The following is a 12148-nucleotide window of genomic DNA, read 5'->3' as shown; positions in this document are numbered from 1 at the left end:
GAATAACAAGTGGAAATAATTAAAGGAAACTTTAATGCAGGACATGTTTGATTAATGTAATGGACCATCAAAGTAAGTTGGTGAGATTAAAATGTTAAAGACAAAGTAACCAATCACATGTTGGGGTCTATTTGACTTTTTAGATTGTCAAATGCTGGAACCTAACTACTGACATTTACATAAACACTTATAATATTTATCTAAATGCATTTATTAAGATGTTAGTTGAATTGTTTTCTGATAAATCAGTTGCTGGATAATGTTACTTTTGCCCTTGATAACTAAAGCAGATTTTCATGGATAAATGTATCCAGCTGAAGGCCTTTAAACCACTGGTGTCAAACTCCAGTCCTCGAAGGCTGACATGCTGCAACTTTTAGATGCATCTCTGTCGACACTTAAATCTCATAATTGGGTCATAAGCAGGACTTTGGACATGAAAAGAGTGCAGGACACAAGTCCTTTTGGACAGGAATTTGACACCCTTGTCCTAAAGTAAAGATTATACATATTTTGAACTCACTTCTCGTTTCTATTGCAGTGATAGATTTCTTCACAAAACTTAAACCCATGTCATCCAGCTGGGCATCGACTACAAGTTGGGGAAAAGAAAAGTTTAAGAATATTTTTTCAGTATACTGTTAAAGCCTTCAGACCTTGTGCTGCTAGAAACTTACTTCCTCTTTCCTTAGAGAGAGTTCTTCCAAGATAGCAACCAATCTGAAAAATAAAAACACTTTCTTTAATAGAAAAAAAAAAACTAACTGAAGCTTCTTTCAGTAAAGTGGACATACGTTATATATAAATTCACACAAATCACACAGATTGATACGTATTAAGTGTTGTTTGTGTCTTAAGGTATTTCATCATGGGTTTTTTCTGTGTAAGGTTTGTAAAAGTTTGATTTTAATGTAATGTTTGTTGTGTGGACCCCAAGAAGAATAGTCTCTATTATGGTAGAGACTAATGGAGAATCTTAAATAAAGAAACAAATAAATCTGAAGTTATTTTAAAATCGTCTTTAAATAGTAGGATCATTTTAAAAGTTAAATGTCCATCCAAATGGACATCAAAAGTTGTGATATGTTGTAGCCAGTGCTTAATTATTTATGCAAAGAAAAACACATCTGGAAGTATTTTATAGCTTATTTGTGATTTTACATTTATTTTATTTTATTTTTAAAAATGTTTTTAATGAGTATAAACTCTGACTTTCTTGAACTGCTTCCAAAAAACACATTTTTTTCCCTTCATTTAAATGCTGTAGGGGTGTAGAAATTAGCTAAATGAAAAAATAATGTTTTTAAATGAAAAATGCATCACATATGTGTCTAGTAAGTTAACCACAAAAGTCTGTTCTGTTCTAAACCGTGGCGCGTGTGATGTATATGATAACACCATGAGGTTGACTCACAGGTTCCTTCCCTCCCATGGCGTGCATCCAAAGCTTGTGGTCATCCTCTGACAGCGCCTGCACAGTTAGCACCGTCCCAGGCCTGTGAGAGAGGCATGCCACGTTAGCATCAGACAAAGCCTTTGAGTTACTGTACAGCAAGACACTGAGCTATTTAAGTGTCAGGATGAAACATTCAGGGTGCTTAGCATTATGCATGCCAAAAATACACACTTCCTGCCAAGGACACATTCCCCTTGGATTTACTGTAACTACAAACATAAGCCTTCTCAGACTCTCCAACTGGTTTATGACATCCATAATCATGTAAGGGCAGATGGATATCAAATTATTTGTGACAGTCAGAATAGATGCGCACACTCAAATTTCCATTCTAAATAAGGGGCATTGCTCATCTATTAATACTGCTGAAAGGAGGCTGGGCACAATTAAGTTGTTTGACTGAATGGGTGTCTGTTACTGCAGGGGTGAGAAGTCCTGCTATTGCATGCTCTGCAGTCCAAGATGAAATGTAGGTGAAAAGGGACAAAAACGTTGATGTGGTTTTACTGTGACCTCTGAGCATGTCACTGAAGGCACGCAGGAGGAAATAGCTACCAAAGCAGTTGTGTGGCTTATCTGATAAAGTGATGGAAAAAAAACAAAACAAGTTTCATTCATTCAACTCTCAATATCAAAACAAGATGAACTGGCTCTGTCTCTCTCAGTTTAAGGGGCAAGGTTATCTCTGTATGTAGTTACATATAACTATTTTTTTCCTCTTAGTGTTTATTCAATCAGCACATCTCTTAGTGTTCTGATTGGATGTAGTTCCTTGCTTGAGGGGGTATCGGCTGAGACAACGCTGCCAACAACCAAACATTCTCCCTCTCCTGCTATCAACTTTTTACTTTTCTTTAACTTAAGTGCTCCCACATAAGTTATTTCTTTTTTGTGAATATGCTCCGACTTAAAGTCAAATTCTGCTGGATGTTTCTTCCTGTTAAAGGGAGTCTATCCTCTCCACTGTTGCCACATGCATGCTTGGTATGGGGGGTTTCTTCATAGTCAACAACACGATGCAAACAATGATCTATTGTTGTTACATGCTTGTCCAGGAGGAGGGAATGCTACAAATAAATAGATGTGTCCTCATTAGAAAATGTTTGCAAAACTTTGCGATTTTCTGCTTACGTCGAAAAAACAATTTTACGATTGCTGTGTTTTCCAGGTCATCAAATAAGAACCACAATTAAAATCATACATGAATACATTTACTCACACGGTAAGTCATCAAGAGATGTTCCCATAGCATTTTTGTGTAATACACCAGTACACCTTATTCTAGTGCAAAAAATAACTGTTTATTGAAAACATTAGTTTTTTTAAGTTAGCGTGTTTCCATTAGTTCCAATTTGCTCGATTTCATAGATAATGGAAACACAGTTACAGATTCCATGCAGTGTTCTTGGTTTCCTGAGATAGAAAACTCTTGTTTTGCAAAGTGCCTTGAGACGACTCATGGCATTATAAAAATAAACTGAATTGAAATCTTACCTGTCTGTTATGTCCAGCTCCAGGCAGAATCTCCTGTCCAACATGTCTGTTGTTTTGCGAACGCAGGATTTGAGTGTGACAGACTCCGTCTCACCCTAAAATGAGTTTATTACTTACACTCTGAAAGGTTTTCATAAAAAAATAATAATAATAAAAATACCTACAATGCTAAAGCAATAGCTTAGATTTATAAAAAGTCAGCACTGCATACTGTGACTACTCACAATCTTTCCACCTGATCTGTGGTCAAAAGTCACCATGTGCAGAATCTTCTGCTCTTTGACAAAAGTGCAGTAGCGTTTGACCCAGCTTGAACCAAAGGGGGGTGGTCCTGAACAAATTATACAACACAGGAAAATTAAATGTGAAAGGTGTCTTTCATAATATTTTTAGTTGATTTTCGTGAGACAAATTTTGACCTGTTGGGGTTGATTGTTATATAATAGCTCGGGTAATAAGTCTTTTTCACAACAGTTATGACAAAGATAAAAATAAATCTATATGGAATACATTGCATGAACACGGCATCTACACGGTGAAGCATACTGATGTCAGTATCATGCTGCGGGAAAGCTTCTTTTCAGCAGGAAAAAAATTATGCTGTTCACAGATGCCTTCAATCAACTATCTGAGAATGAGTGATTTTGCTAAAAAATAAAGCTGGCTAAACAAAGAGCTGACTCTCGGGGGCTGAATACAAATGCACGCCACACTTTTCAGTTCAGCTCCACTTCACAGTTGATGATTGAGTGTTAAGTCAATTAAAATAAACTGACATTTGTGGCTGTGATGTGAAAAAAAAATATCTAAAAGTAAATCTGACTGAACAGAAATACTTTTGCAAGTCACTTTATTTCCAAATAGGTTTTTTCTAAGTTTCTGCTTATTCATATGACCTTACGTTTTTCCTGCACATAGAGGTATCCTTCAAAACTGATGGGGCTGGTCTGTCTGTATTCTTGTGGTGTGTCTTTAATCCGCTTCATCAGCTCGTGCACCTCTGACCGCGTGCCCTCGAATCGACTCCTTGTCTGGGTGGGAGAGGAAGCAAATACACACCCCAGGAAGTGAGTGTAGGATGACCTTCCTAATAGAAGGGCTATGCATTTCAAAACAAGCATGGATTTTTCTGAAAACACTGTGAACTTGATCAAATTTGCCACAAAACACAAAAACAAGCAATTAGATCTTCAATAAAAAACAAAAAAGGAAGGACTTTTATAATATACATGTTCTTTCCTTTATTAAGATTCATAAAAAGCAGAAACAAAAGCAAATAAAATAATTTATTTATCTGGGATAGTTTTTTTTCTTACATTCTGAATATTGATCTGCAGCTCTGTTTTATAATGGTCAAAGTCCTTGGCAAGTTCATATCCCTGGTGATAAAAGGTGAATACAGTCTGAAAGAATGCCAGCATCTACAAAAAATGAAACAAATATGAGTTAGTAAAGTCTCCCACTATTCTGTAACAAATATAACAATTTAACTGTAGGAGACCAACCAATTAGAAAAATAAACTACATTTACAATCTCACACTTTACTTCATATAAATTCATGAGATCGGATGTATCCATCAGGTCAGAAAGAGTTTTCAGTGATTAATGATTGTGCTTTTGTGTGTCAGTTCCTTCTGAAAGCGTTTTTTTTTTTACCAAACTGCAGCAGTAGAACACTTTTTTGCATTAGGGTCCTAAATCTGAGTAATAATTTAAGTTGGGTGGCTTTGTTACATACATATGTTTGTGATGTGTTGAAAAATGAACTTTGTTTTATGACATGATGACTTTTTATCCGTAATTGAAGTTTTTCTAAGTCTCAACTTGGGGACAAACTTAAAACGTTAATATTCTTTACAAGGTTTAAAAAGACTTTAGTTCAACCCAACTAATCATTTTCATTATGACTGATCAGTTGTTAGTGGCAGAGCATTAATTTGTTGTTTGTTTAACCCAACTGTCTAAAATGGCTAAAAAAATTCAACTAGATTGATGTTGGATCGATGTTTTGATGGATCACATCTGCTAAACAGTTTCAGTTTCTGGTTCTCCAAGTTAGGATTCACTGCTATGCTAATCAAAACTGCATGAGTTTGGTTAGCCACTCACAGGTTCCACACATTCAAACTTCTTCCTCTCCTGGATCTCCTGCAGCTTGCACACATATTCAAGTGATTCCTCCTGAAAGTGCTGCCTCATGAGTTCCACCTGGCTGTCTGCCTGGAGAGGTGGAGAACACACACCATGATAATTACAGACATGTGGAGGAAAGGAAGAAACACACGCTTGCTGCTTGGAGAACTGAACGTCTTCTTTTGCCCTCAAAGTATGGGATTGAATTATTCCTCAACACATCTGCAGTGGGTAAATCTACTGCTGTCAGTAAACTTCACATAAAAATAACTTTGGAAAACAGGCCTGCCTCAGTACACTGCCTCAGACTCCTAATTTGCAAAGCAAAATCAGAGATGCACGCACACAGGCACCTAACAGGAAAGACAGAAGGACGTCTAGGAAGCTCAAATTAAGGAGTGCTTTGCCAAGGACAGGACAGGCTCCAGTTGTCAGTGTCAAAGTGAACTTTAAAGTTAAAAAAAAAATGCCGGAAAGATGAAATGAACGGGAAACTGGAAATGTGGAAAACGCCTTAAAATGTAGCCGTTGTGTATAGTCGCAAAATCTTATTCATATTTCCCAAACTATGTTTTGTATCCATTTCTTTTTTTTTCCCTGAACACACCATTATGCCATTAAAAATGTTGCAAAGCACAAACAAAATGGGTAAAATTATAATTATTTACAATTTTGATCCTGGGCAACCAATGTAATAACTGTAATTGTGTGTGTTTTGCAGGAATACAAACAAGAGTGAGATTAAGAGCAAGTTAGGGGCCTGGTAGGGGATCTATTATAACCATGAGTAAAAATTACACAGACCTCAGTTTTAATCCACCATTTCCTGACTGGGAACTGGAAACCATGACTCTTGTCAATGAAAAGGATTTTAAAATAAACAACAGTGCACTACAATGAGAAACGGGGCAGAAATAGGCTTACTGACAACTTCTGAGCTACAGCAAGAAATAAAATATGCCGATAGTTAAATATAATTTGCAAAATATCAATTAGTACATTAAAAATCCATAAATACTTGAAACCCCCTCTGATCTGATATTAAACAACTGCCTACTAATAGTTTAAACAAAGTATACCTTGATACACATTGGATACTGTACAACAGAAGCTAACCTCTACAGTCTTGAACACAGCCAATCAGTGCCAAGGAAAATCAATACTGCTCATAGATTGGCTGCTTTGCAAACACCAGCCAATAGCATATCAGGAAGAATGGGGCCTAGGCAGTTCAGCTTTCCAAGCTGCATTTTCTTTAGAATATTTTGGAGTTACAATCAACAAATCCACAATTACGAACCACGAATTATCCACACATGAGCTGAACGTTCACATGCTGGAGTCAATGACATCATCACTGTTCTGTAAGTTGATTATCTTGAATGTCATGAATGAAGTATTGGTACAGTTAGGACTGTTTATAACGTGTGACGGAAGTTGCTGTTGGTAGCCCTGGATCAGAACAGAACAGGCTGCCGAAGTAATGTTCACAAGTTCAAGCCTCCGTTCTGGCTGGCCAATACAAACAACATGGCATTAACGACGGACAAAAACAAGATGTCAGAAGGGTTACATAAAACGCTGCTGGTTTCCAAGCAGTTCATAATAATCAACTAAAGGTTGTATAGCAACGACTGATCCAGAAACTGCAGAAAGCAGCAGTAGCCCCAAGTCCAACATGTCAGTGAAAACCAAACACAGTAAACAAGCAAGTGTAACAAAAAACCTAACTAGAAAGATTTTTCTTTTTTTGTGTGTTATGTTCTTGGAAAGATAAATACCTCTTGCAGCTGAGGCTCCTTCTTCTTTGCCGACAAATTTAAAAGCTTCTCCAGGGAGCTGTAGTACTTTTCTGTTTCTTTTTCATACCTTTTTCTTTCCGCCTTGCAGAAAAAACAAAACAAAAAACACGAAAAAGTGTGATTAGTTTCAGAAAAAACAATATTCAAAAGAATTAAGCTGGTCTCTATTTTTAATCATCAATTATAGCTGGCAAACAATCTAAAAGGTTATCATTAAGATTCAAATAGATCCACTAAAATTAAGAAGAAATTAGGAGAAAAAGCAATGAAACATCATACATTACCCTCACGTTACCGAGCTGCTCCTTCCTGAACTTCTCGAGGGGTTTCATTAAAGTTTCTGTGATGTTTCGCATCTATAGCGAGAACAGATATTATTTTATCTCAATAAAATATAATTACTTTCTAGAACTTCCAGTAACTCAAACAAACAGTGGAAACCAAATAATCCTTTTGGTATACACAGTACAAAGATTTAAAAGTAGGACTTTAAGTGATAGAACAACAAATGATAGACCAAATTATGGTGCTTTTCAACATTTTATATAAATATCCATCATCTACAAATTTGCCAATCAGTGCCAAGGAAAATGAATGCCGCACCAGGATTGGCTGCCTTGCAAACGCCAGTCATTAGGGTGCCAACTGTGACTAGTCAGGGGTTCATTGTATCTGATTATTGCTCGTCTCACCCAGCTTGTCAGTTCAGAGTTGTGTCCTTCGTTGTTGGAGGATGGACTGATCAGAGCTCTGGGAGATCTATTCAAAGTTCAGGGTTTGTGTTTTAGAACAAAACCTGGCTTTAAACCTTTTCAAAGGTGCATTTCTAGACTTGTTTGCTGTGATTCCTGTGTCTTCACAATTCTGTTCTGGGGTTAATCTACAAATCTACATCCCACTTTTCAAATGTTCATCTGCAAATTAAAGTTTGAAATCCATCCTGCTTTCTGTTGGTTTCAGTGTAAGAAAAAATATGAAATGTTGAAAAGGTATCAAGTCATTTGCAAGGCACTGCACCAACAGGCCTGTTGCAATAATCAATAAATCAATTCATCGCTTGATAAATTAAAACAAGCTCAATAATTTCCATTTGAATGATTTATTGTTGTTCTCTTTTCTCTCTTTCTAACAAAAACTAGATGACAGAAGTCTTCTAGTTTTTTCAACTAGTCCTTTTCTGAAGGACAATTTTGTTTACAGACATCAGTTTCCATTTTATTTGTTGTTTCTGTTTTGTTGTATTTTAGATATTTAAGATGTCTTTCAGTTTCAGTGTTAAATGTTCATTAGAATTTAAACTTTATTTATCTTTGAAAATGTGTTCTTGGTTTACTATTCCATTACCTTTACATTACTTGAAAATGATCTCAAAACAACAATGTTATAGATTTATTGCAATAACCGCTGGCGCAATAAAATGTCGTTATTGTAACAGGCCTACACTGTACTAACTCAATTACTTATGTTGTATATTTGCATTTTGAATTTATTTACAACTAAACTTGTAAATAAAAATTTATGCTTTTATGGCTGTTTATGTAAAGTACTAAATTTTACATAAACATGAACAGAGAGCTTGTGATGCAACCAGTTGTTAATGTTTTAGTCGTTTCTGCTGCGCTGGCTGCAAGGCATGTCTGTACATGCATACTGCTTCCTCTGTTTGCAGTGTGATGTCATCACTCTGTGCTGAGCAGTGCTTACCGCTGCGGTCTATGCTTGGCACAACCATCATATCAGTCAGCCACTGATGACAGGTTCTCACCTTTACCTCAGACACTACAGACAGACATTACCTGGAAAACTGACTTTTACACAAAATCTCAGGCACTGTGTAAAGCGTGCAAGTATCACTAACTTCAACTATCAAATATCACTAAACAAAAGTCTTCAAATGGCTCCAAAGTACTTCTGCTTCTTAACTACCTGAGGTGTGATTTCAGTAGCTCTTAAAATACCTGACTTTTAACACCGCTACCTTAGTCACATGTTAGTTTTATGAGTAAGGAGTTGCAGAGCTGTGGACTTGCTCCCAGTTGCTCCTTATGAGATTTTGTCTTGTTATGTAAACCTATGATGTTTATAATGTCCAACTGCGATGCAGTCAACTGTGCAGCCACTCCCAGGCAGCTGATCCAGAAACATGAAGAAAAACTGTTCAAACATTAGCAATAATAGAACTGGTTGACTGTGTCAGCTGAATGATGTGGGTATGAGAAATACTTGAAATAAATATCTTCTGAGCGTGTATCAAAGCTTTTTGCGGTTATTGAATAGCAAAAGGATTCTCATCGTTCAACAGAAGAGATGAGATACAAATGCATTTGCATTCAGGCATGAACTACAATCAATTCCTACATATTATTGATATGTATACAGGTTAAATGTGGTAAATGTTAAAGGAAGTATGAATATATACATGTGTTTTTCCATCTAAATATAATATAGCTTCTTAAAAATAAAATATATAATTTTAAGAAACAGCAATTTAGGTAAATTCTAACATGCCATAATTATCAGAAATAGTTAATTATTCTCTAAATTGACAAGTGAACTGTCCAGGTGGGTAAACATGAGCAATATTTTAAATTTTAAAAGAAAAAAGTCACAGAAAGCATGTCTGACTTAAGAAAATATATAAGATAAAAAGCAACATATTTCAGAATCAGATGGATATCAAACATATATGGACTTTAAATGTTAAACTGCACTGAAGATAAATACTTTATGGTGAAGGTGGGCCAATATACCGAGCAGCTGGTAAATTATTCCAGTACTCTGCCTTTTTTTTTCTTTTTTTTTATTGCAGCCACTCGACTCACCTTGGTACACTCAACCAATAAACCAGTGAGGTGCATCTGGACAAATGGTTAACTCTATAAAGGTACACCAAAGTTTTAAGTAGTTCCAGTTTTAAATTTGTTATATGTGTTCCAATCCTTCAGTTTAAAGTTCTGAGGTAACATTACTTTACAAATCCAGCCTAATTAAGCAGGGATGCACAAATCCACTGTTTTTGTTTAGTATTGGCCAATACAGATCCAATAAAGAAAAACATTGTGGAATTTATTTAAAACGCTCCTTTTTCCCCCTTTTTTAAAACTTGTTTCTGAATACAGACATAGTTGTACTGAATTAGAAATTCATCTGATAATGCTGGACCAGTTCAGCACACTTAAATACACCAATAGTTTCACAAGCTTAGTCTAACTTAAAAAGAAAACACAACTTTAATTTGTTCATTCAGTGCAATTAGGATTGTAAATGTTAATGTAAAATAAATAAAGAAACTGGCAAAAATAGGTTAACTACTTTAGCCAAATATGTAAAAATAAAACTACAACTTTGCTGAGCCAAGTCCAATTCACACAAAACACTGAAATAATTACATGTGGGCAGTTAAGAAATAATTGCAAAACATTGTGTGCATCTGGTCTCAAACCCACACTTATTTTTCCCAGGGTTGTAAATAGAGTTAAAACCTTCTCACCATCAGCTCTCTTTGTTCCTCTAGATTTTTCAAGAACATGGAAAACTCTTGCAAAGACTCATCTATAGAAGCAAAAAAAAAAAACTATAATTAGAATCACTTATTCATCCCGTCTGTCTCTTTCTCAAATACATCTCAGCTGTGCTACGAGCATCAATCAGTTTCACAAAATATTATTGAACATCTGCTGCAAATGAGGTTTCCAGGGAAGAATCTAAATTATTTAAGAGTTTGCAATAAAACAGCTTAACTAGTTAAATAAAATTAAATTACAAGCATTTTATCTTAATTTAGCATTAAATCCTACTTAAAATGTCTTGAGGAAAAGAAAATCACTTGTAATATGGTGTTAAGAAATTTATATCATACTTGTTTATTTTTTATATTGCAAGCAGCAGCTAGTTGTTTTAATCTGCCTAGAAACCTGATTTAAAGTGGGGTAAAATTAAGATAAAATATCATAGCTGAAAACAACAAAAAAACAAAACAAACAAACAAAAAACTAGCCAAAAAATAAATAAAGGAAATTGCAGTGAGGGTTGAATAATTCTAGCTGTGGCTGTTCTTAATTGGCTGGTGGAAAAAGAAGAGTAAACAAACATTTGAAGTGCATTTCTATAAAGACCGTGACAAAACCAGTGGTTAGTTCTGTCATCACACGAGAAGGGAGAAACCACTCTCACCAATGCATTTCTCATCATCGGTTTTTGCATCGCCGATGTACTCAAACTGAAACTCTCCCAGGCACTGGGCAAACTTTCGCTGAGCCATCCCGAGCTCTGAAAGGTAGTTGCAAACAGAACAAAGAAAAAAATAATAATTACAAAATATTTTAATAACTGCAAGTTTATATAAAAAAAGTTACATTCACAGTTATAAGAACATACAACAGTACCTAAACTAAATCAAATATTGTGCCAAGAGTCAATGCTAGGAAATCATTTACAGTCAAGAGATTTAATGTGTTTGAAAAGTAGGTTTGATGTGTTTGGACCACAATGCTAACATCCTGTCTGACTATATTCTGCTACATCCTGTTAAGCACACATCTATGTACAGAAGATGACACCACAAGAAAGAGCAAACTTGGTATCTGTCTGCAAGCAAAATGTTACCAAAGACAGCTGTCAACATATTTACCATGTTATGCAAATTGTACCCATAAAAGCAAAGACCTCAACTTTAGATTACCAAGTATGGCTATCCAACTCTATTACTACTGTGGTAGAGGACTTTGAGCTTAATATTACGTTTTCTGCAAAAAAAAACATATTTACCACGAATAAACATTGTATCAATTAGGATTACTGGATCTTTGTGTTATTTATTAATAATGTAAACTACATTAACCTAAAGTATTGGAGAAAGTATACAATGTCAAACTCATCAGTAAATTTTAGGGCTCAACAGATGGCCATTTTCTGGCCGATCTCCGATCTTTAAAAATCTTGACCTACTGACTCCAATCTTTGCAGATATTGATGTTTTGTGTGGGATGACTATTGTGACCAATCATCCCTCTCTCACAGCAGAGCAACAGCTGACAGTGGCCGATTTCCAGACTCTGCAGAGGCAGATAAGGCTGGTGCATAAACTTGGTTTTACGTGGACGCATTGGCCAGCCGATTTGTCAGTGAACCCATGGTACATTTTCAGCATAATTCCCAAAACCAGGATAAATCACTAAAAAATTAAGAAAATACAATCTCACATCTTCTCAGAACTCCAGACAAACATACATATTATATATATATATATATATATATATATAT

At 35.5% G+C, this 12148-nt stretch overlaps 1 protein-coding gene across 1 annotated transcript in view; it reads right to left on the bottom strand.

Moving 5' to 3' along the window:
* Positions 1-12148, bottom strand: part of arhgap10 (Rho GTPase activating protein 10) — a 55979-nt gene that overhangs the window by 30997 nt on the left and 12834 nt on the right. The window contains exons 2-13 of the mRNA XM_007562001.2: positions 11060-11155; positions 10377-10438; positions 7171-7242; positions 6866-6967; positions 5061-5171; positions 4267-4371; positions 3852-3981; positions 3175-3281; positions 2951-3045; positions 1415-1496; positions 678-720; positions 524-592 (exon numbers count right to left, since the gene is read on the bottom strand). Coding sequence (XP_007562063.1) covers positions 524-592; positions 678-720; positions 1415-1496; positions 2951-3045; positions 3175-3281; positions 3852-3981; positions 4267-4371; positions 5061-5171; positions 6866-6967; positions 7171-7242; positions 10377-10438; positions 11060-11155 — 1074 coding nt within the window. The remainder of the gene's footprint in view (positions 1-523; positions 593-677; positions 721-1414; positions 1497-2950; positions 3046-3174; positions 3282-3851; positions 3982-4266; positions 4372-5060; positions 5172-6865; positions 6968-7170; positions 7243-10376; positions 10439-11059; positions 11156-12148) is intronic.

The sequence above is a fragment of the Poecilia formosa genome, unplaced genomic scaffold (genome assembly GCF_000485575.1).
Source record: "Poecilia formosa unplaced genomic scaffold, Poecilia_formosa-5.1.2 Scaffold132, whole genome shotgun sequence".
NCBI lineage: Eukaryota > Metazoa > Chordata > Actinopteri > Cyprinodontiformes > Poeciliidae > Poecilia > Poecilia formosa.
The sequence above is the reverse complement of the archived record's forward strand: the minus strand, read 5'-3'. Positions and strand labels throughout refer to the sequence as shown.